The 26,051-nt window shown below is 42.3% G+C and overlaps 1 protein-coding gene across 2 annotated transcripts in view; it reads right to left on the reverse strand.

Moving 5' to 3' along the window:
- Positions 1 to 26,051, reverse strand: part of HTT (huntingtin) — a 101,273-nt gene that overhangs the window by 73,931 nt on the left and 1,291 nt on the right. For both annotated transcript variants that reach the window (XM_033160422.1, XM_033160423.1), the window contains exons 2-10: positions 20,375 to 20,458; positions 17,423 to 17,543; positions 17,069 to 17,128; positions 15,656 to 15,735; positions 13,341 to 13,479; positions 11,829 to 11,970; positions 10,375 to 10,553; positions 9,207 to 9,411; positions 2,500 to 2,547 (exon numbers count right to left, since the gene is read on the reverse strand). In XM_033160422.1, the coding sequence (XP_033016313.1) occupies positions 2,500 to 2,547; positions 9,207 to 9,411; positions 10,375 to 10,553; positions 11,829 to 11,970; positions 13,341 to 13,479; positions 15,656 to 15,735; positions 17,069 to 17,128; positions 17,423 to 17,543; positions 20,375 to 20,458 (1,058 nt within the window). The remainder of the gene's footprint in view (positions 1 to 2,499; positions 2,548 to 9,206; positions 9,412 to 10,374; positions 10,554 to 11,828; positions 11,971 to 13,340; positions 13,480 to 15,655; positions 15,736 to 17,068; positions 17,129 to 17,422; positions 17,544 to 20,374; positions 20,459 to 26,051) is intronic.

Here is a 26,051-nt window from a genome sequence, read left to right on the forward strand (position 1 = left end):
GTAGGACAGCAAATCCAGGATTAGATGTTTAGCCTCTTCTGGAGAAAACAGTGCTCCTCTTGAAGGAGCAGGTTTAAACTGAAGTGCTTCAGGATCTGGTTTTGCTCCTAGGTAATCAGATTACAGACCTGGCCAGGAGTGCAATTCCACTGCTTCAGCTAGTGTGCCAGCTACTAACTTTCCTGGTAAAGGTAGACCTAGCCATTATCACATGTGTCTCTGTCACATGTAGTTTAGACTACTGCAGTATGCTGTAATGTAGAGGTAAAGGACGCCTGGACATTAAAGTCCAGTCAAAGGTGACAATGGGGTGTGGCGCTCATCTCGCTTTTCAGGTCGAGGGAGTCAACTTTTGTCCACGGGTCTTGTGGCTAGCATGATTAAACCGCTTCTGGTGCAACGGGACACCGTGATGGAAGTCAGAGCGCATGGAAATGCCGTTTACCTTTCTGGCGCAGCGGTATCTAGTTATCTACTTGCACTGGTATGCTTTCGAACTGCTAGGTTGGCAGAAGCTGGGACAGAGCTCACCCCGTTGTGTGGATTCAAACCGCTGACCTTCCAACTGGCAAGGCCAAGAGGCTCTGTGGTTTACACCACCGCGCCACCTGCGTCCCTTTATGCTGTAATGTAAGCCTCTATGGCTTAGCAAGTTTTTGCATAACCTTATTTTAAACAAATGCCTTCAGCCATCAGAAATCCAAGCAGTAAATAATGTCCTCTGCTGCAGAACAGATGGTACTGGCATAACATGGGACTGAGCTAATACAGATTCCTACAGAATACTGACACCATTTCATATATTGAAGCATTTCTAATGGGCAAGATTAATATTCAGCTGATGGACACAAAGAGCATGAAGGGCAGGGGTGGGGGACTTCAGGCCCACAAGCCATTCCCTCTCTGTGTGGCCCTCAAAACTTTTCCCAGGCCCAAAAACTCCTCCCTTCACGGGCCCTGCTTCAGGGCCAAGGCCCTGTGTTCTTCAAGGCCCTTGTCCTTGAATTCAAATCACTCTTGCTGGCCAGGGTGGAAGACGGAGAGGAGTGATTGTAGAAGCTAGCCTACTGTACAAAGGTAAAATGTACATTAATTTCTCCACCCACTTTTATCTGTGGCTCCACCCCACGGGCATGTGGCCTTCAGAAAGTCCCCCAGAAAGGAATGCAGCCCTCAGGATGGAAAATGCTACCGAGTACCAATATAGACCAACACAATATACTACTGAAACACTAATGCAAGCTATTAGTATGCAGCAAGCAGTGCCTCTCCAATTAACCTAGGCCAATCTTAAGGGGGGAAATGTTGCTGGCCTTAATGACGGAAGTGGGCAGTTTAGCGCTTTGTGGACCAGCATGAGTGAACTGCACAGCCTCCGTCTCTTCTTCAGCCACAAGAGCTTTGTGGAATCCAGACTTGGCATTAGGTAAAAACTTAGAATTTAAACAAACTGGCTTCATAAACACATTGTTTGAAGGTGGTTTATTTTGAAGCTGGTTAGAGTTGGTTTTAAGCAAGGACTCCTGGTTGGTATGCAATGCTAAACAATACTTATCAATCTCAGTAGCACCTCCCTCCCAGATGCATGGAATTAGGAAAAGAGGGGGCTGGGCAGGGGAGAGAGCATGTGAGTCGAGCAGCTCACTGGGGCTCCACACAGCATTAAACCATGTCAAGATCTAAAAAACAGAAGTAATCAATTCACATAAACTAGTCTCATTTCAATCCAGATAAACTAATCTAAAGGTCTAACTGCATGGCCAAAGTTAAAATTCTAATCTGGGTTGGATTCATAGAACTCTGCTTATGTGGTGTGGCTTTCATAGCTCCAGCATTCCAAACCCACTGTAGCCTTTTGCACACACCCCAGAAGTGTCTCTTGAGGGTCAAAATACTTTTTGGGTGGTATGTGATGGGGCACCAGAGGCTGCAGTGGGGTGGGGGAATTATGAGACCACAGCAGGGCTGCCTTGTGCAATCAGAAGTACTTTGTCACTCATTCAAGTCATTCCTAGATCCAAGCCATCATTATATACTGTAGACTGTGATAGTAAGAATACATATTATATATGAAGAGGCATTTAAAATGTGCAATACATAAGCATGCATTACACAAATACCATGGAAGTTGAAAACGTAATGAACAAAGCAAACTTAAAAGTAGGTGATGAAAAAACGTTTTGACTTTTATTCAAAGCAAGGTATGGTAGTCAAAAGAAATAGTCATAGACAAATCAAGCATTTAGCCAAAGCCACATGCAAGGAATAGCAAGGAATGGCTATAAGAAATAAAAAACAGTTTTCCATATTTTTAAAATACCAACTGTATATGCCAAAAGTAAGACAATAATAATAATGTGTTGAATTCTCTTAGTGACAGGTGTGTAATTAAAGAAGAGCCAAACAAGATATGCTAATGGAAACCAACATTTACCAAGTCAAAGAAATGAAAAGGGTAGAAAATGGAAAGCCAGAGACTGTGATTTCATATATAATCACCTTTTTGTTTTCTGGGAAAAACAGGGCTGCATGAAGACCCCCCTCCAGCTGCAAAATTACAGAAAGTAACAAATCAGAGCATAGATAAGAGTGAATATCAAGAAGGAATTTCAATAGCCTCTGAGAAATTAGGTATCAGAAGATTTGTTGTTAGCCACCATTAAAAATAATGCTATAAAGTATTTCCTTCTTCTAACAGTCAGCAGCAAACTTTACTACTGGATATTGGTTAGGTTTCTCATAAAGTGTGAACAAATAAGGGTCATCTTTAAATGTTACAATCGGAAATGAACATTTGTATAAAATCTAAGCAATGAAAGGAGACATAAATGCCAAGAAAACTGGAACTCATCATTTATTCCAACTGAATAAATTCAGTACTGTACAAGGATTAGCTACAGACACTTAACAAAAAGAGACTTCTGTATCAACTTGAAGGGCAATAGGTTTATAATTCCATAACTTCTAGTAGTCTCTAAGGTACCACAGGAATCTTTGTAGAGTAACTAACATGGTTCTCTGGAATTCCACACTTAAATGCATCCAGAAAGGAACACAGGACACTTACCATGAAGATTCCTTCTGGTATGGTGTGATGGAGACATCCAGCAATGTGGGTTGTCTCCTCCTACTGCCCAGGAAAAGGCAGAGAGCATGTTACCTAGAACTTTTGCTTTTAGGTCTTGTCTGACTCTTCCCCAGTTCAGTCCCATGGCCAACTGCGAGACAGAGCAAAACTGAGGAGACATAAGAGCCAACAACACAAAAGGCGGGCAACAAGGGGGACTAAAAGGAAGGAAAGACTGGACTCCCATTAGGCAAGAGGGAGACCCAACATAAGCTGCAAAAAGCTGGGGTGAGGGGCTTAGCCTTCTGCTAGTATCAGCTAATGTTTAGCCCATAGTGCAGCTTGGATGCCTCTACAAGGAATCCTCATATTAAGTGTCCAGTGTTCCTTTCTAGGTTTAGTGTGCAGGAGGCATCCAATTAATACAGGCTATGCAAAAGCTAACCTGTTCACTAAGGGGCTAAATGGATTAGAAGGGCCACTTCTAGGAAACACTGAATATGCTGTACAACACTCCTTCCAAAGGCCTCATCATCTAAAGCGAACGTTTCATCATTTGTTTCTGATGAATGTGGAAGGTGACTCACATGTTGTCAGGGACTGGCTAGATGAGAAAGAGTGGTGGGAGCCGGCTGCCCAAGAGCCCCCAGGGAGGACACAGAAGAAAATGAGTTAGATCCCGGATCATGGTGATGGGACACTGAAGAGCAGTCTGCAGAAGGGATGGGACAGGCTTCCTCAACCTCGGCCCTCCAGATGTTTTTGGCCTGCAACTCCCCTGATACTAAGGGATGATTTCCAATCTATGTGGGAAAAAGAGATTTTAAACGAAGTGCAGACTTGCGGACTGTCACAGCTCTTTCTGGAGTCCATGACATTCTCTCATGCCAAAGCTATGATCTCTCAAAGACTGAGGGACATTGCAAGACAAGAGGACATTGCTTGTGTGAAACCAGGGATGTTTTTGGGGGAGCAGATCTTCCGGAATTCACCAGCCCCTTACCTGGTGGAAATCCAATATGTGGAGTATCGCAGACTCCTCACAGCAGCAAGGTTAAACGTCCTGGAAACAGAGGCCTTGTTGGGAAGATATAAGGGAGTCCCATATGCTCTGAGAGTCTGTCCCTGTGCCTCGGGAAAGGTTGAATCAACCAAACACATTCTCCTGACCTGCCCATTTTATGTTGCCCTTAGACAGAAACTGATAGCTCCACTCTTAAGCCACCTTAGCCTGGTAGATGGAGAATGTCAGGTTTCGTTTTTGCTGAATAATTTTACTGGCACCACAACTTTTGAGGTGGCCAAATTTCTTTTTTTGGCCCTTAAACAGCGTAAGGTCAAAATCGATGGTATCGATATGGGTTTTTATGTATGATTTACTTTTACTGTATGTTTTAGTGTAAACCCCTCTGAGTTGTCTCAGGTTTTTAAAATTTGTATGGATGATTGTGTTCTGACTGACGGTCGAATAAATTGTTATTGATTGATTGATTGGCCTGCAACTCCCATGATCCCTAGCTAGCAGGACCAGTGGTCAGGGATGATGGGAATTGTAATCTCAAAACATCTGGAGGGCCGAGGTTGAGGAAGCCTGAGCTGGGAGGTGCTAGAAGCAGGGAGTTTGAGCAATCAAAGGGGATCAGGAGGAGGCGGCATTTCCAGGACAGGATTAGAGACTGAGTCACAGTATGAGCGCAAACTTAGAGGAGTCAGAGGTTGCCCTTGCTACACAGCAGCAGGACAGTCCTGGTGCTCCTGGCTCTGACACCTCAAATGAGGAGAGTCCTGCACATTACTGAGCAACAGGCCCAGAGGAGGAGCCCCTCCCCCTTAATGCAGCCTTCATTTGCTTGGGAAGGATCCAGAGTGAGAGGCTAGAGAGGGAGTTTCAGCAACCTTTCAGCTGGATTAAGACGAACCAGAGGACTATGTTGATATTTTCTGATAATAAAAAGCTAATTGCATTCTGTGCCTTCCGTGTGTCCCTGCCCTGTGGTCAACCTGGGCTTGCTTGATAGCTCCTTGACACATGTGGTGGCTCAGCAGATCTCACTGAGAGGCATGGTAGTGGAGATTAGCTGCCCTTCTAGTAGTGTGTGCCATGACATTCTGAGGTTTATGAAGGAGTTGTGTCTCATAGGTCATGGTGATATATGCATTAAGGTTCTGACTGAACTTTTTATCCCAAAGAGGTAGGATGAAAAGGGACAAATAAAATATCAGCCTGCCTAAAGTGTTTTGTGTGGTTGATGTAGGGTTGAAGAACCCAGCTCTTGCCCAGCTTGGGGGAGGTGTTTGAGGACAGAAGTAAAAAAGCTTTGAGTCCTGCGGGAAATGGAATTAACGTTTACTATGCAAGCTGGATCAGGGTGCAAAATGGCTCTCTTTGCGGAAAAGACAAAGATGTTGTTTTATGAAGAAAGCTTCCAGCTCTGAAATCATTTAAGCGAGTTAGGGGCTAATAGGAAGGGCAGCAATCTAAGAAGTTCTCCTGTAAATGGTTGGATCAGGGCTTTGAGAACATGCAGGTTGCAATGGTAAACACATACATCATGGGAGGGCAAAGTAGCAATGCATGTTCTAAAAACACTTCAAGCAAAGGTATGTTATAACTGTTTTATGTTCCTTTTGGAAAGAACAAGAGATTCTGTTGAGAGCTCCACATACAGGGTCTTCAGTTTGAGACCAGTATTGAATCCCTGAAGGAGCTGCAGCAGCTTATGTCCACTGTCTTGTACTTAAGGTCCTTGCAGATTGCCCCATCTGAAGCTTCCTAGGTGACAACACGGTGTCCACTACCTTAGATAGATGGCCAAGCTCTAGGAGGACATGCCTTTCAGATCCTAGGTGCCTAACAGGAGCCACCTCTGGTGTGGATAGATAATGGACCCATGAGAGAGTAGATATCCCAATGTAGGGGTGAACCAGTGAATGGTTTGGAGGATTTCTGAGAACCACAACCTCCTCCACTACTAGGAGTGTGGCTTTCTCTACTTAAGACAGGCCTCTGAAGGGGAGGGCAGTGGCTGTGAAGGTGTCAAGCAGTCCCTTTTGCCAAGAAGAGCTGAGGGTGTCCATGGCCTCTGCTCGATAGCGTTTGGTGAAGAAGCAGAGCGACTTAAGCTTGCTGGAGATGCAAACAGGTCTACTAAACAGCCAAAGCATTCTTGGCATACCTACAACAGATCTAGTGCTGCTCTCCATTCCCCTGGATCTAATCTTTTGTGGGTAAGCAAGTCCACAGTGGTATTGTTGGTCCCTTTGATGTGCTGTGTGAAGACTGATATGTATCTGAAAAAGTGTGCATGCACACAAAAGCTCATACCAATAACAAACTTCGTTTGTCTCTAAGGAGCTACTGGAAGGAATTTTTTATTATTTTTTATTTTGTTTTGACTATGGCAGACCAACACAGCTACCTGCCTGTAACTGCTATGAGTATGTTATCCACCCAGACGAGTGGGGAGAACAGTTGCCCCCTTGTCAATTGAAACAGGCTTTGGTACACATTCTGTTCTTACCAGCACACAAGTTTGCTGAATTAGGGACAGAAAGGACAGCAAGAAAAGGCTGATTGCCTGAAACGCCAGTCAATTGATACCTTGTCTAGAAACGACCAAGTCTTGTGCACTGCCAAGTAGCGGGGCCCCAAGCCTAAAAGTTCTGCATCCCCAGCTACTGTCACCTATCAAGTAAGAGATATCTGCTTGTGACATTGGTGCACAATGTCTAAATGAAAAATTCTTTCCAGTAGCACCTTAGAGACCAACTGAGTTTGTTCTTGGTATGAGCTTTCGTGTGCATGCACACTTCCTCAGATACACTGAAGGACCTTCAGGTCTGGCTGAGAACGTGGATTTTGACTAGGCTGGTTTAGGGTTTCTGTAGACCCTGGGAGAACACAGCTTTTTCTGGATTTGACAGAATAATACTTATGCCTGAACTATCTTTTGTCCTCCCTCTTTTAGAAGCACAGGAACATAGGAAGGCAACTTCTACCAAGTCAGAGCATTGGTCCATCTACATCAGGGGTCCCCAAACTAAGGCCCGGGTGCGGCCCAATTGCCTTCTAAATCCGGCCCGCGGGCGGTCCGGGAATCAGCGTGTTTTTACATGAGTAGAATGTGTCCTTTTATTTAAAATACATCTCTGGGTTATTTGTGGGGCCTGCCCGGTGTTTTTACATGAGTAGAATGTGTGCTTTTATTTAAAATGCATCTCTGGGTTATTTGTGGGGCATAGGAATTTGTTCATTACCGCCCCCCCCCCAAAAAAAATATAGTCCGCCCCCCACAAGGTTGGAGGGACAGTTTCCTAGTCCTACCTGGAGATGCCAGGAATTGAACCTGGGCCCTTCCATATGTAAAGCAGTTGCTCTACCACTGAGCTACAGACATTGGCCATTGCTGGCGCTAGGACACAACTTTATGCTTGTCCCTCATTTCTACCAAAACTTCAGACTGATCTTCACCAAAGGGGCAAGCGTCTTTACACGGGACAGAAACTAATTACACTAGGAGGCAAAATCAAGATTCCAGTGGTGAAGCCAAAATGACCTCCTGCCCATAGTATTGGCTGCTATAGACTTGGCAGAAAATTAAATACAGGCAACTCCCAGTTTACATGGGGGTTAGGTTCCAAGGCACCGCATATTTAAGTGAAATTGCGTATATTTGGAACACCATTGAAAAAGTCTGCAAACACCCTGTTCCGCCCCCACCCTGTTCTGCCCCCTTTTGTGACATTTTTGGGTAACTTCTGGGTTTGGCGCAATGCGAGCAGTTGTGATCACACACAAATTGGACACGTCTAAAACTGTTGCTGCCTGCAGTGACTAAGGTGGCATCCACAACAAAGAAAGATGCCTTATATTAGCAGCAGCAGCAATTTTATTAGTTGGTTGACAGAGAAAGCAACTTACTGATTTTAAAAGCATAAAGGATGGCATTAAATGCATTATAATAAAAGCCATATAAAAGTCTATAAAACAACTCAACAAAACAGCAAAACTGCATCATCAATAGACAGCAAAATCATCACCATAATCTGTCAAATGGCACCAGAGGATGACAGGCAGACCTCACTGGTACCAAGTCTCATGCAGGCCTTTCCCCTCTGGACTCTAACCAGAAACAAAGATCATATACAAAGTCTGAGAAGCAGTAACTGGTTTTTTGTTGTTGTTGTTTTTAAGGAGAGTGATCTGTGCTGACAGGCTGAAGAAAGATAATGAAGTTAATGACATGCTGCACTTCCATTCAGTGATTATAGTTGAACCCAGCAAAAAAATTCCTCCTTGGAAATCGCACTGTGTTATGACACTAAAGGAATGGATCAAATAAGTAAGGAATCAGATAAGTTGCTGGGCATGCATGCAGTCTCCCTTCACATCAACTGTGCTGGAGGGAATAGCTTTGCCCTGAATTCTCCATGGTTGCTGCCTTACTGGGAAGCCCTGATAACAGTAGTTGCTGGCATGGATGGGTTGCAGCTGGCAAAGGGGAGAGATGTCTGTCTGCTCCACTCAGGCATGGCTCAAAGAGCCATGGAGACTTGCATTAGGTCCGAAGCTTTTAGTGACAGAAACATGTTGCTGGCCTATTTTATAATCCAGGCTTGGCAGTTTGCCTTCCAGAAGGAGCCAAGGGCAGAGGAGAAGAAAGCAGACAGAGAATAAAATTGTTTTACTTTTAAAGAGGTAAATGGAGGGAGAAAAGACAAGAAAAGAGGTTTCAACAAGGTGGATGTCCAGAAGAAAACGATGAATGAGGAGTATGTGGCAGAGGCCATAGGTACTAAAGCCAAGGGACTCTTCCTGGGCAAGGCGGAGAACAAACTGTAGAAGCATCTATCAGACAAGACTTAATGGCAGAAGTTCTAGGTCACATGTCCCTTGCCTTTTCCCAGGAAGTAGGAAGAGGCAACCCACACCACTGGATGCCTTCTTCACACCAAACTCAGAATGATAGTATAGATCTTCGGAGTAAAATTACTTGGTATTCTTAAGGCACCTTTACTGAAAGATTTTTTAAATGTGCTTTAAAATTCTGTTATTGTAAAAACCAGAAATTTTAACTGAAGATGTTTATGATGACTTCTTATCACACAATTGCTTTCTTTGGGGGGGGGATTATCTTACCTATAAATTCTACTATGCTGTCACTGCGGTTTCTGCCGGTAGTCTCATCTTTGGATGCATTGACTTGTGCAATGGCACCAGCAGTAGTGAGGGCGAGGAGGAGAGGAGGAGGGGGTGTTCTAAGAAGCTGCTGTAATAGTTCCAAAGAACCAGTCACAACATTGTGGTCCCGGTGCTGCGTATAATGCAGAGTCAATTCATAAACCTAAAGGACATGGAGATCAGGGTTCAAACATTTCCGTGAATGTTCCTGAAAGCCTCTTTCTATAAAATGTGCTTTCCACAACATCCTTGTGCCCCAAACACCTTGTGCTGCTCTTCCAAGGGCAAACTCAACTTTCAGCAACAGCTATTGAAACCATGTGGGGTGCTGCAAGAGGAAGAAGGAAGCTGGAAATGGCCAATTTATGGTCAGGCAATTTAAGTTAAGTACACTAAGCAAGTGTTGATTTGCCATTCCATTTTTTCTGTTATTTTTTTCTAAATAAAAGGTGTGGCTTCACTCAGATTACAATATACAAAACTACAACTTGAAAAAGACTGTTTGGTATTCACCTGCAAGAGTGAAGTTTTTCCTTGCGATTTTGCCTATAACCACTAGGGGGGCTGAATACCCACCCTTGCCATCAGCTCCTATGTACGTCTGGGGGAATTTATCCATGACTTCATATTTACTCCTGGGTACATAAAGCTATGCTAACAATTAGTACAGGTAAACAATTAAGATTATTCGAAATATTTAGGATAAATCTGAAAATAGTTATTTGCTTGTTGCAAGCAGAATGACACAGACTGGGAACCATCTGCTTGTGCAACTGGGTTTCTCCTTCTTCTGCAGCCTCCCACACATCTCCAAAATCTGCTCTGGAGAGTCGGTGGACCATCTGGAGCAGATTTGGGGGTGGGGCACGTTCTGGGGCAAAGAAACAATAGGTTTTATTGAATAAGCAAATTTCTGTTGCACAAGGGGACAGTCATCATTGCATGACTATACCATGACCAAATCATTGCTGCCCATTACATAAATGAAAGAGAATGAAGAATTTCCTAATCCAAGCCAATTAAAGAAAGGGAAAGCAGTAGATTTCAGAACCACTGTAATAGTTAAAGTGTTCTGTAAAATATGTAAAAGACTATGACAACTGAACAGCTGCCATTTTATTCCTACCTGTATAAGTTGATCTAAGGAAGGAGAGATCTCCATTTCTTTCCGTATCACACCAAAACTACCTTTAAGACTTGTATCTTTCACCTGCTGCTGCAGTAAAGGTATTAGATACCTTAAAGTGAGCAATACGCCAAGAATTAAGACACTGGGATATTCATTTTCCATGGGAAATAATAAACCTGCAAAGATAACCATCACAGTTTAAAAATTGAGACATTTCCCACAATAGTCAAGCAGGTGCCTGGGGAAAGCCAGAAGGAAGATCAAAAGGCCTCTTCCGTTGTTGTTCCCCACTGACACCCAGAGAGGCATGTTTCCCCTGATCCCGGAAGTAGTTTATGAGCTATCTATCATTACCATAGCCTTATTCCTCGTTGATTTGTCCAATCCTGTTTTTAAGCCATTTAATTTGATGACCATCCTAACTTGTATAAGCAAATTCCATAGTTTAACAATGTGCTGGCCCTGGATTCCAGTATAACTGCAGTGTGTGAAGAAAGTGGACTGCAGAAATCAGATTTATGCCTACACTTCTGTGCATGTTAAATTGGCCCTCATTGCTTCTCAAGCACCCTCTTGACACAGTATGCTACCCCATCACATATGAGATGCACCAAAGCCTGGTAACATCTGAACTAGCCTATGGTTGCAAAGAATAGCTTGTATCTTCGGGTACTGCAGTTTCCATACTTGCTAGTTGAGAATGCATCAGGATTAATGAATGACCTACCACCACTGTCAGAGGCAGTATATCTCTAAATAACATCTGCACAAATGGGGAAAGGCCACATGTCCTACTTCCCATAGGTATCTAGTTGGCTACTGCAATAACAGCTTGACGAGACCAGCCTTTGGTCTGATCCAACAGGACTCTTCTTATTGCTCAAAGGCAAACCTGACTGAATGCTTAATAAAATATGGTCTTTTCAAGACATTTTATTTATTAGTAAAGATGACTCCCTTCATTGGATATTTCTAAGCAGAGGTTGGTTGGATGGCTGTCTGCCACTGATGCTTTAGTTGACATTCCTGTAAGGGGCTAGACTAGATGACCCTCATGGTCTCTTCCAACTCTACAATTCTATGCAACTTTATTTAGTTAGAATACTTTGCCTTTGTTTGTCTTCCCTAGAGTTGCTCAGTTAGAAGTGAAGTCAAGCCATGGTTTGGTGCTACATGAACAAACCTGTTTTTTCTTCTGCAGCTTCCAATTTTGTTGCAAGCAATGGAATTGCTTTTATTTTATATCAGTTTTTATCCAGCTGGCCAGTTCAGATTTCCATATATTCACAAAATTAGAAGTAAAAAAGAAGGGGGAAGCACAAACCTTGGCTATCATTATGTCTGAATCAGCTCATCATATGGGAAAAACAGTACAATAATATCCCATTACAAATACCCCATTACATTTCCCCAGTTTTTATTAAAGCCTAAAATATTGTTGCCCTTCTTACCTAGTAATACATTCAGTAGCCAAGTATAAAAATACTGTGTTCTTCGTGAATGCTGGCAGATGCTCACTGCTGATGCAGCTGCTGTTCGACGAATAGTAGGAGAACTGGATTTAAGGTTAGCTACAAAAGCCTTCAATAAAACCTAAAACGAATAAAGCTTTTATCAATGTTTCAATTACATCAACATTTACTTGGTTATTTACGACTGACTAAACATGAGACTGACGTACACCTTGTGCATAATAAAAGAAAAAACTCTCAGTGAACCAACACTGATATTGACCTACCATGCAAACTGAAAATAAGCTAAATTTATCCTAAATTGCAATCATAGCACTTAAGGAAATCACATCTATATAGCACCAAATGTCCTCCCATCTATTCATCAATGCACTTCTAGCAGTGCTGCAAAAGTATCCTGCCAAAGGGTAATAACATGTACCTATTTCCTCATGGTTCTGCACAGCAGCATTTGGTCAGTGCTAACTGCACTACAAATGCCTCCAACAAATGAAATCATTGATTATTTTATTTCTTAAAGAGGAAAAAAATGAAAAACATAGCTTCCTTCTGAGGATACCAGACAAAGAAAACCCCTAATAACAGGCAAGCAAGTATCAGTGCTTCAATTTGACAAGTCATAACTTGTTGCCAGTTCCCTCCAGGTGGCCCCAGTGCTTTATCAGAGGCATACTACAATGGTCTAGTGATTTAACTTCAGCTTAAACCTTACTCTGTGGTTTATTTTACATGCAGATATTACATTACAGAGTTTGATAAGGAAGCCTGCAAAATATTCTTGCACCACAGAACTGGAAATTTGCACGTGTATGTTGCGGGGGGGGGGGGGAGGCTGAATGGTTGTGTGTGTGCATGTGTGAAAGAGAAATATACCATGTTCATTCAGTGGCTGCATTTGCCTGCAATTCTAAACTAAAATTTAGTGTTACAAGAAAAACCTGTGGCTTGCTCTGATGTTCAAACCTCAACAAATTAGTCGCAACTGTAGTTAGTGGAAACAAGTCAACTTGAAACCATCTTTTACGATGCTAATTGTTTTTACTAGCTGTAGTTAAGGATTATCCACACTTTAAGGTTCAGACACACTGCTAAACTGTGGCTAGTCTTAAACAGCAGTGGAAGTCTCTGGTCTTCTCCTCACACCTATGCTAGAGGAGGAGAAGGGAGCATGTGAGCTTGCGAGCTCAAGGCCTCATGAATAACAGTAAACCATGGTTTAGTATTTCATATGAACCAGCCAATTAAGCCATGCCATGTACATGAAATAAAACTTAAATCCTGTCAGTTGAGGATTTCTAGATGTTTCCACAGAATATTCATTTTAAACTACCCAGATTCCAGAACTTGTATTCCAGAACTAAGCCCCATTTAGGATTGGAAATTGCTATTAATCCTTTGCAAACTAACAATTTTGCCTATTTCAAAACAGCGAATTTACTGCGGGTAAAATCTTGTTTCATTTACTACAGCAAACATTTTAGAAGATTATACCTTAATTTCATTGTCATTTGCAAAATTTCCAAAAGCTGCCATGATTTTTGGTATGGCTGCAGCCAGCGTTTCTTGTACTGATTCTTCAGAGCGCTTGCTTACTCGTGTTAAGCAGGGCAAAAGGTTTACTAAGTATGGTCTGTAATGAAAAAAAGAGATATAAGTATTCTTCATTGGTTTTGAACATAATATTCAAAGGTTTGATACACTTGAGAGGTTTGCATGATGTGTCACAATCCTATTTTTCTCCTTAAACAGAAATTTTTTTAGAATTATGATGAGTGTACCTTCTCTTCAGAGCGAAAGAGCACACCAGACTTCATTTTTTAAAAAGCAAAATAATTGCAACAGGGGCTAACCAGATGAAAAGCTAAAAAAAAAAATTCACCCCCAACAACACTGTAACCGGGATGGGGTGAGGGTGGTATGACCAGAATATAGGAGGCTCCACTAGATGCAAAATATACCAAAGAAGAAGTACAAAGCATACAAAAAGAGACCCTGTCTTGCTTTCTTTGCAGAGCCAACCAGTGGGTGAGGCATAATGATAACCCATGACAAATCCAACATTCCATTCTTCTTCAGAGGACAATATCCTAAACAGGGATGTAAAAAAGCAATGGCTCTCTTCCCAAATGGCCCTGCCACCTGCTGAAAAGGACCACACAATTCACCAAAGAACACATGCCCAAAAGCTGAATCTTCTGAAACATAGCTATTCAGTTGGTAACATCAAGTAAGGGTTGACACAGACACCAACCTGACACCCGTACTTAAGTCTACCAATGATGCAGAACTGCAAGACCTGCTCGGGAGCAAGTTCTCCAGCATAGGCGGCTGCTCTGCTTAGCCAGTAAGTAAAATAAATACAGTAATTGTAGAAAAACCACTGTGTGCTCTGCTGGATGGCTTGTACTAGATGGTGGGAGTGCAACTCTCTTGGTTCTGCTGGAGTTTTTCATAGCACTTGAAACCATGTACCAGGGCATCCTTCTGGGCTTAGGAAGCACTGTGTTAGAGTGACTGTGATCCTTCCTAGACAGATAGTCTAGTGACTTCTGTTCCATTGATGGCTTTTTGGGGTACAACTTCAATTTCTGTAGAAAGCCTCAGAGAGAAACCATCTGGAAACTTGTGGATCAATGTCACCAACATGCAGCTCTAGCGCTTTTCAATCTAAGAACCACAGGGAGGTTGTGGAACTCTTTAACATGTACCCAGATGCAGTACTGAGATGCATAAAGAACAAGGTGAAAGTTAATCTAGGTAAAATAGAGATTTTGTAGGTTGGGAAGTCAATCGATCTGGATGTAATTAAACTGTTCCTGGATGGGGTTGCACCCCCCTTCAAAGACCAGATATGCAGCTGAAGGTGCTCCTGGGTTTGCTACCTTCCTGGGTTTATCTCTGCTTGGTGGGGCACAGGTAGAGTCTGTGGCCTGGAGTGCCTTCTTCCAGCTCAGGCTTGTATGACAGCTGCACCCCTATCTGGAGCAGCCAGATATGGCCCATGCACTAGTTACTTCCAAGCTGAACTGCTATAATGTACTTGAAGTGTGGCTGCCTTTCAACACTGTTTGTAAGCTTCATCAAGATGCTAGCGAGTACCAGAATGTGCAAATATATTAACACCATTTTTTATTCCAGTTGCATTAATTACCAGTATGTTTCTACGCCAAGCTGAAACTGCTAGTTTAAAGCATAAACGGCTTGGGATGAGGTTACCGTAAGAACTGTATTCTGAACATACTTCAAGTGTCAGAGATCTTGCACCTCTGGTGATCCCTTAACATGTAAGGATCCTAGACATCATTTTCAATTTCAAATCAACAGGTTAATACTTCTGATTTTTCAATAGGGCAGGTAATCTGAATGGGCTTGTCCTTTTGTAATGTATACAAAGTTGTTAAGAAGGTAGATCTAATCTCTAAATAAACTTCTGATTAGCCTCCTAGACCACCAATATGAGAAATCTCATGACTGCACCAAATAACAATCCACCTACATTAAGGATCAAGCTTTTACCAGTCTCAAATTTGCATAAATCAGTGTGGCAATTCCTTAGTATTTCATCTCTTGGAACCACTCAGTCAGATGGTTACATAATAAAAAACCACACACTGCTGTCATTATCAGAGAAGATCGAGTTGGCTACTCATTTTCCTTTAAAACCAATCCACTATCTATTTTACATAAACAGCTTGGTCACAAACTATAAAGAAACAATGGAAGTAATTTTATTGCCATTGTATGCATTTAAATTAAACATCCCAATGTGTTAAAATTAGTTCACAGTTCTAGAAAAGCAACCTCACCTGCATTTCAGGGGTCGAACAAGATGTGCAAGTTCAGCAAACCTCCAAAGAGCAGCACGTAGACTTCGAGAAGCACCATTCTATTCAGAAATAATTGAGAATATATCAGTCACAGACTTCAGTCTTGATTTTACAAAGAAAGTATGAATAGGTATGTGTATGGACAGTGTCTACTCTAGACAAAAGGTAAATCCAGAGCAGAAACTCAGAGGAGTTTTTAAAGGCACACAATTAATAGCCTTTAACTAGAATGTTAGTAGGGACACGGGTGGCGCTGTGGTCTAAACCACTAAGTCTCTTGGGCTTGCCAATTCGAAGGTTGGCAGTCTGAATCCCCGCAACAGGGTGAGCTCCCGTTGTTCAGTCCCAGCTCCTGCCTACCTAGCAGTTCAAAACCACGTCAAGTGCAAGTAGATAAATAGGTACCGCTCTGGTGGGAAGGTAAACGGTGTTTCCGTGCACTGCTCTGGTTCGCCAGAAGTGGCTTAGTCATGCTGGCCACATGACCCAGAAGCTGTCTGCAGACAAACGCCGGCTCCCTCGGCCTATAGAGCGAGATGAGCGCCGCAATCCTAGAGTTGGACACAACTGGACCTGATGGTCAGGGGTCCCTTTACCTTTTTACTATACAGGCAACTCCCCCCTTACATAGGGGTTATGTTCTGGGTTCATGCACACATAAGGGGGGTCTGCTGCAGTAAATACAGCTTCCCACCCAACGGCTGTTGAGAAAGCTCCCACATGCCATTTCAGAGCCATCGGGAGTCTTTTTTTGGACTTGGTTCTCTGGGGAGTGTGTCCTAACAAGGCACAAGGACTTTCCAGCTTTCTCTCACCGTTTCAGGTCAGTACTGAATTATTTATTTATTTCCTGGCGCCACATATACGTGAGTCAATCGCGCACAAATGGGGGGGGGGAAGCCTGTGTGTATTTGGATGAGCACAGCCACTGGAAAGATCAGAGTGAAAAATGACTAAAAAAGAACAACAGTTCCACTTGGAAATATGGGGGTGGAGTTCCGGAAATCACCCTTCTACAGGATCTCAAACCCAGTGCCCTTAGTAAAAATCCAGCTCTTCATTAATAAATGGCAAATCTTGTATACTTCCTAATACATCTTTAACGATGAGAAAGATTATTTCCAAACAGCCCAACATTTCAAAGAATCATAGAACTGTAGAGTTGGAAGGGATCACGAGAGTCATCTAGTCCAACCCCCTGCAATGCAGGAATCTTTTTACCCAACATGTCAAATTGTTAATATGATTTAGAATAACCTTTGTGTTTATTACCAGTGTTTGCTGTTATAATAGTTTCAATATTTACTATGTGATTAATCACAAAGTCTTGTTAAAAAAAGGGTATTACTATAAATCCAAACAAATTAAGAACATCAAATAAACCCCCCTCACCTTTTTTATCTCCTTGTAGAGTTCTAACTGTAACCTAGGAAGACTAGAATCCATCAAAGCCTAGAAGAAAACAAAATAATATCTTTTTTAGTATCAGCAAAATATGCCTTGCTTCACTAGATTACATATTGCACTGAAAAGCTTGCAGGTTTACTTGCTATTATAGTTAACTCTTAAACTACAAAGATAGCAACTTGCTAGATCTAGAGAAATGATACTCATACATCAGAACTTCATATACTAATATGCTACAAAAACCTACGCTTTCCACCAAGTCATCTGTCACAGAACCCCAATGATACTATTCAATAATTTCATCAGCAATTACAGGGCACAAAACCAAATGCAACTTACTTTTATAACTTTATTGAGACATTCATCAGCAACCATCCTTACATCTGACTCTGCATCATCACTACAGAGTAGGAAAAGTTCCATAGCAATGCCCAGCAATTTCTGAAATTCTGGAGAATTTCTTCAATGAAAAAAGAAAAGTTATAATGAGCCAGGTTCCACTTGTCAAGTTAAACTCCTGGACATTACGCTACGTTCATAAAATTCCAAATTAATTGAAAACAGAAGAATTATTTTTCAACTTCAATAATCCCCAGTATTTTGAAAAGGCTCCTCCTCATCAAATGTTGGCTACCTTTGAATCTTGCTCCTCTCCTCCACTGCAATCCTTTGGTTGCATGAGAGTTTGAGGAAAGAGATGCAGAAGCACACTATAGCAGGAAAACTGTGACAAATAGTCATAAAACAGGTGCAACCTGAGATGTTTTGGTACCTGAGGCGAAACACCCTGCTGCAACCCCCACAATTGGAGGGGGTGTGAGGCTCCATAAAGGGCTTCCCCTCAAGGAAAAGTCCTTGCAAGGGTTTCTCCTTGAAGAGAAGCAGCAAAGCAGAGCAGAGGGACACCTCCCTCTCACTGAAACTCAGTAAGAGCAGCGTGTTGCAGAGAGATTTCCCACCGGCCTCTTTCCACCAGTGGGGGTGGGGGGAACCAGCAGCAAAGCGGAATACTGGAACGCCATGCTCTCGCCAAAACTATGGTAAATTATGGATAATGAGGTTTGTACATGAGAGAACGTATGGACTGAGGTGTGAGAGATAAAGGGTGGGAATGGCTCTTGTCCTGCCTATCATTAGCCAGTGACCACCAGCAAGTTACCCCAAGGGTATATGGTCCTCAGCAACAAAACAGTTCCCAAACACTGATCTAAACCATGGCTGAGGAGCAAGCAGGATTGAGCCAGAGTGATTATATGGTTTATGCACTCTCCCCATCCTTTCCATGGTTTTATTTTCCAGTTTTATATTTAAATCTGCATTGCAGATTTCTATGTCCTTTCTATAATTCTAAGAACAAAGTACGGTTCCCAAACTTATTATGTAACACAGATCTGCAGTTTTTTCGGAAGTAAAAACATTCATTTTCACTCTCCACTTCGCCTGCTAAAAGCATGCCTACCAAGATATGTTTATTGGGCACATATTTCAGCATGTAATTTTATTTTTAAATGCATATTTTAAAATTGTTGATTGTATTTATAGTTTGGTCATTTTAGGTCAACTTATTTTCAACACCATTGGTAATTTTAATGCATTTTTTATACTTGATGTAAACTGCTTAGATGGTTAAGTTACTAGTTTTCAAACTGTGGTCTGCAGACCATTAGTGGTCTAAAACCTTCAATTTGAAGCCCTACAGCACATCTGTGAAGAATGCTTACAATCTGAATTCTAGGGAATGCAAACTGTAATACAGCAAAATACAATGAAAGAAATAAAAGCAGTAAAAATGCAATTAAAATCATACAGCATCTAGCACAGCACACTACAGGTGAAACTCGAAAAATTAGAATATCATGGAAAAGTCAATTTATGTAAGCAATTGTTTTCATTAGCTACTGGAGTTTAATATATGAGATAGACTCTTGAGACTGCAAGAAGATCAAACCTATCCATTCTCAAGGAAATCGGCCCTGAGTGCTCACTAGAAGGACAGATCCTGAAGTTGAGGCTCCAGTACTTTGGCCACCTCATGAGAAGAGAAGACTCCCTGGAAAAGACCCTGATGTTGGGAAAGATGGAGGGCACAAGGAGAAGGGGATGACAAAGGATGAGATGGTTGGACAGTATTCTCGAAGCTACTAACATGAGTTTGGCCAAACTGCGGGAGGCAGTGAAGGATAGGCGTGCCTGGCGTGCTCTGGTCCATGGGGTCACGAAGAGTCGGACACGACTGAACGACTGAACAACAACAACAACAGACTCATGACATGGAAAGCGAGATATGTCGAGCCTTTGTTTGTTATAATTGTGATGATTTTGACGTTCAGCTGATGAAAACCCCAAAGTTGATAGTTAATTTGGGGTTCTCATCAGCTGTACGCCACAATCATCACAATTATAACAAATAAAGGCTTGGCGTATCTCGCTTTGCATGTCACGCATCTATCTCACGTATTAGTTTCACCTTTTAAGTTGAATTACTGAAAGAAATGAACCTTTTCATGATATTCTAATTTTTCGAGTTTCACCTGTATAGTTGCTACAGCAAGCAGAAAAAGTATTAAATGGTCTGCCAAGACCCTCAGCAATTTTAAAGTTGCCTGTGGGAAAGAGGTTTGGGAACCACTTGGTTAAGTGGTATATAAATACTGTATAAATGAATTTCAGATTGCTCATGGGGACAATGTTTCCACACCTTGTCAAGAGGAAGCTTTCCTATTAAACAGTTTTCCCCATTCCCCAATAATGAATAGAGTGCAATTGTTTCCAAGCAGTAAATAGGAGAAAAGACCGGAGAGCTTTCAGTGCTGTATTGCTATTAGAAACACCCCTATTTGTTCAGTGCATCATATAACATGGGCAGGACTTCAGTTAAAAGTGGGTGTATCTAACTGCAGACAGAGGTGTAGCTAGGTATATTGAACAAACTCCTCCTTATCAGGGCAGCACGCCCAACCACACAAATACACCAAACAGCAGCATACACAGGAGAACCAAACCATTATTTGCTTGTCTAATTCCTCCTTTCCCTGCCTTGATCAAGAGTAGCATAAAGCCCTTTACAAGTAGAAGGACCACATTTTGAAAGCTGATTATCAACCTTTAGATTTCATCCTGCAATGAAATGGGAGCATAAGAGCAAGTTCCCTTGTTCTGCATACAAGCATGATGAACCATTAGAGCAGCAGAAGTACAATAATTTATACGGTAGTATATACTCACTGAAACATTGAATCACTGAAACACAACAACATTTGCATATACAGAGATCAGAAAACACTTGATTACCTTAAAGATTGAGCAACTATATTTTCACATATTGTTAGGCAATGATTCACTCGATCTTTCTTGGTGGTGGAAAGTTCTTTCTTTCTAAAATAAGAGATAAGATTTGTAATTATACAAAATACCAACCTTGATATGCTTTATACAACAGTAAAGTTGAGGTAGTGAATATCAGAAAATTTTATTTTGTTGTTACAATGAATTGATACCTTGACTACATTATTTCTTAAATTCATTTATTTGGTAAAAAAAAAATGACTTAAGAATCCTGAGAATGTATATGAGACACAAAAGCAACATTTCATGTAAAACATACTCTATATATTTCATCAATATTCCAAATCCTATGATCCTCAAATGAAGGGTGGTATAGAAATTTAATAAATACCGGTAATAATAATAAAGTGTCAAGAAACAATAACAGAATGATTTCAATAAATTTCTTCCTAAAATGCTTGAGCAAGAAAAGGGTTTAGTTTTACAGGTTTTCTGAAAATGCATGGCACTGAAGTCAAAACTCAAAGCCAGATAGCCAAAAATATCTTATGAACCGCCTTGAGATCTTATGATGAAGGGCAGTATAGAAGTCAAATAAATAAATAAATAAATAAATAAATGCAAATATTCAATTCTGACCAAGACACCATTAAACTTACTTAATTATCAATAAAACTATAGCTATTATCTCAACTGAACCATTAGTTCCATGCGTCTAACAGGGCTTTGAACTTATGCTTCCTCTCCTTTCTCAAGCTACATTGCATAATGATTCTAAAACAGGGGTGTCAAACTCAAATTCATCGGGGGCCGCATGAGCAGTTTGGTCACCCTCAAAGGGCCGGTTGTATCTGTAGGACTATGTGTCCACTTTTTATTATCATAAATTATTTTCACTGCATTCAATTATGACTGTTTTTTGTAATAATGTAAGTAATAATGTCGCGCGTGCGCACTCGGTCGCTGGGCTCCTGCTGCTGCTGCCGCTTCCGCAGCCCTCTGAGTGAAAATGCGGCGGGGGGGGGGGCTGCCGTGCGCGATCGGCAGCTGCCCCCAAGCCGCCTTTTCATCCGGCAGGCTCGCAGCATCGCTGCTGATAGCGGCAGCAGAGCGACAGCAGCGGCGGGAGCCCAGCGACGGAGTGCGCACGCGCGACATTTTGCGCGTGCGCACTCAGTCCTGACGTTGCGTCGTGACATCACGACGCAACGTTACGACGCCCCGCCCCCAGGGGGGGGTGCCTCCTCCGCACTGCCGCCCCAGGCGGCGCGGAGCCTTCCTCCGCCCCTGCGGCCGGCGGCGGCTACACGGGCCACATGATGAGGTCTGGCGTGCCGAATTCGGCCTGCGGGCCTTGTGTTTGACACCCGTGCTCTAAAACAAGAGAACTTTAAATGGAAGTTTGATATGGCAAACAGATATATAGTTTAAAGGAGCATGGTACCCTAAAAAGTACCTCTGAAATCTAGCCTATCAGTTAGAATGTTATGTTGGAAGAATGTTATATTGGAACACTTCAGAGAATCAGAGTTGAAAAGGCCCTCAAAGGTAATCAGGGGCAAACTTCTACTGATGCAAGAAACCAGTGGTGTAGCGTGGGTTGCTGGCACCCAAGGTGGGGCATGTGATGCGCCCCCCTGGTAGACTTGGCAGCTGAGGTGGAGGCATGCACCAGGGTGGCCTCTTCCTTCCTTGGGCACTTTCCTGCCTTCCTCCCTCCTCGGTGGATGGCAGCAGCCTCCCACTCCATCCCTCTTGGGCAGGCCAGCAGGTGGCATTGGCAAAGGTGCGAGGGCAGGGGGTACGCTGTAATTTGAGCCCATTGGCATTTCGAGCAACACCTAAGTGACAACTGAGGTTTCAACAAAGAATAGAGCAGTTCAATTACTTCTTGCAATCTAAACACTATACTTAGAATCATAGAGTTGGAAGGAATCCCAAGAGCCATCAAGTTCAATCTCCTGCAATGCAGGAATCTTGGCTACAGCATCCATGACAGATGGCCATGGACCACACTGCTGACTCATAATGTTTAGCTGGTAATCTACTAAAAAGCCCAGATCTTTTTAACATGTAGGCCTAACTCACAACTTGTGCAGGGATTGCATTCCAAAGATTGCAGAAAAAGTAAAAATCGCATATAGTTAATACAACCCCAGCACTGCTCCTGCAAAAGCATACCCATCTGACAACCCAGCCAGATGGGCAGGGTATAAATATTATTATTTTTTATTTTTACAGTACAGTATTAGCCAGCGAGCTGAGTGGGCCTTGCTCACCAGACTCTGGGAAGTTCAAACAAGCCTCCCAGCAGTAGATAAGCAAATATGAAACTAAAAAACTCCACACTAGGGAAACTCACGAGCAGAAAGAGCTTTTAAGGCTAGCTCTCCACTTTGCATGTGTATGATTTCAGCTGGCCAGCTTCCATTCCAAGCGCATGAAGCTGGAATCACACTTTAAATTGGCATAAGTAGTGTCACTCATCCTATATCTGTGCATCTGAGTCTTCCCACCAACATTTATTTCTTTTGGAATTTGTTTTGTTAGTTTTGGCCCCGTTTTCCAACACATCAAGATATTGGATCCTATCCCAACCAATTTTATGTGATCTGCAGCTTTTATGAGCATCCCTCTGACGCCTTCATCAAAGCCATTTATAAAGGTACAATATCAAAAGCATATTGGACAGAATCCTGCACCACCACACTTCTAGGTTGATAAGGAGCCATTGATCAGCATTTATTAGGTACAGTCCTTCAACTAGTTGCAAATCCACATAAACAGTAGACTCCTCTTAACCGCAACCAACTTGCATGTGATGAAATAGACTCTAGTCCAGAAAAATGTATGCCATGGTAAATTTGCTTTAAAGATGTCACATCATCATCATCATCATCATCATCCTCTGAAAGCAAATGAGCATCTACTCACAAGCAAGCCCTACTGAATTTAATGGGGCCTATTCCTAGGAAAGTAGAAGTTTGGTTGAACTCAGTGGGGCTTATGCATGCACAGATTCCACTTAGAGCTCTGAGTGGGGAAGCAGATGCAACTTGACTAGTAAATCACTTAAACTACTCATAAATTAGTTGAAAGTATATTAAACATAATATATAGAAGTTTATTTAATATTTTTATTAAATCTAGTCCTTCCTTACATTTTAAGGCCATCCACTGCTGCAAGGAGCCTCATCAAGGCCACCTGCTGTGGAGAAGCACGGCGCACCCTCTGCCACTGCAGGGACGAATGGCAGGACCCTCTGCCCCCCACAGGGAGGCTCAGCAAGGCCCTCCACCACCACAGATATATATTGTGATATACTGTGATATCCTAATATCCCCCACATATCCCCCACATAAGAGCCATGTGCCCTTCTAGACAATCTTCCAGGGGCCACACACAGTGGTAGGACTAGAGGCAAAAGTGGGCAGATGAATAAACATAATTTTTACATTTGTACATTACACTAGTTTACACACACACACACACACACACACACACCCCTCTTTATCCTCCAGTCAGACAAGCAAGAAGCATGATCAGAGATCAAAGTCACATTCCATCTAGGAAAAACAAGTCAAGCAAGTTGCAAAGCTGGGCCAGGAGGTAACTGGGGAGGAGGTGAGGCCGGTGGAATGTACCAAGGGCCAGTTAAAGAGGCATAAAGGGCCACATTCAGGCCCTGGACCTGAGGTTCCCCAGCTGAAAATGCCATATACATTAACAAAGAATTCTGGAACAAATAACAGCTTAAAGAGCAGGAATGAGACCAAGATTATAAAACACAAGCAGAAAGATGGCAAACTAAAACACATATTTTATTTATTGTTCCCCAGATCTCTGGGGTTCAGTTAGCCTTAGCTAGGGACTGAGCCTTTAGTGAGGAAAGCCCTGTCTTGCAGAGCTCCCTACCAGCACAGGTTCAGCAGGAATAATCCTTGCTTCTTTCAGACATCTTCTGCAAGTTCTATTGTTTACACAGGCCTTCACAACATGAATTTCTCTTTTTAACCAACCTGTATCTACTGATGTTTTAAATTATATTCTTATGGACACCCTTACTGATTTTATTATATTGTGTATGTTGCATACCATTTTGACATACTTCGCAAAAGTGAGGATTATAAATATTTAAACAAATAAATATTTAGAAGTATCTATGTACTTCTATGTACCTAATGTTTCCAAAATCACTAAGGAGTTTTTAAGAAGGGCTTGAAGCAAAGAAGACAGAACGACAACTGGATTGTACTAGGTATAGGACCAGAGACAGGAAATATAATGGAGCTTGAGTTGAGGCAACAAGCATGGATATTAGATGACCTAAGAAAGCATACAGGGCAGACCTATGCATTATACATAGTACATGGGAACTGCCTCTCAGCAATGTGTTATACCGGTTTTCAGCTGGAACATGTTAAAAGAAATGTGTAACTAGCTCCCTTTTCTTGAGCCACTTGCAGCAAGTAACCATCAACTCCAGGAAGTCAGATACAGGGTAATGTAAGCTTTTAAACAGTTGCTTTTTTATTATTTCAAGTAGAATTATCTGCAAGGACACTAAGGCCTGTTAACTTTACTCAGGGCTGTAGCTGTAGTAAAGAAAACAAGGACTAGAATGTCAAAACCAATCCCACTGTAGAAAGTAGTATGGCAAGGGTCAGAGTTTTTATAGCTTTAACTTTCAGCAGCATTCCATAAATGCACCTGCTTCCTCCTTGGCAGCAACAGTTCCTCCCCTCTTTGGCAAATGCCCAGTCTCTCCCCAGGAGGTCTACCACAGACAATTTGGTGAAGGAAAACAGAAGAAGAAAGAGAAATGGTTTTTCTCTCAGGTTGCCTTGCAACACGTGCTGCCTTGGAAAACATTTTAACCCACCAAACAGTGGGCATTTCTCATGCTGTTTTACTGATCTCGGTTTCCAACTCTGGAAAACATTTCCTTCTTTAGAAATGGGCTGAGGGGGTGAGGCAGCGGGGGGGGGGGGAATTTAAGAACTTATAATTTAGACAAGAATCTTTGGACAGAAAAGGAGCATTGTTCTCCCAAGGCAACAAATTAGAAGAACTTCGCAGATGATTTGCATCAAGGTGCCAGCAAAAACTTTACAACCAAACAAAGGCATTTAACTATTTGTGGCCTGTGGCGGGGATGTTTTTAATGCATTTTCCACCTCCCCTTGGTTTTAATGTACCTGTGTGGGAGGAGGGATTGTTTGTTCATATGCTTGTCTGTTTGTTGCTTTATCTTGTCCAGCACAACCCAAACAACTTACAAATTTAATAAATACGAATGGAAAAATATGACTGGTGCTCCTGTCAAAGCCCTGGACAACTTGCAGAACATCCTGATGGCTCGTGCCATTGACACAATCACCCCTGAGCACCCTCTCCCACTTCATGGAGCCCATTTGGCTCCCATGTAGAACTTAGGGCAAGGAAACAAGCTGGGAGACAGCTTGAACGCTAGTGGAGTAAAACTCCAGTCAAATGCAACTGAACACTGGTGAGGGCTCATGATCGATTCTACTTAGTGGGAATGAAAGCAGCAAAGAAGGCATACTTTGCTGCCTCCACTGCCTCCTCATTGTATCGCCCAGCAGAGCTTTTCTAGGTAGTACAGGGCCTCTTACAATCTGGCCCAAAGGAGGGGGGAGAACTGACTAGCTCACTGTCACT

The sequence above is a fragment of the Lacerta agilis genome, chromosome 9 (assembly GCF_009819535.1).
Source record: "Lacerta agilis isolate rLacAgi1 chromosome 9, rLacAgi1.pri, whole genome shotgun sequence".
NCBI lineage: Eukaryota > Metazoa > Chordata > Lepidosauria > Squamata > Lacertidae > Lacerta > Lacerta agilis.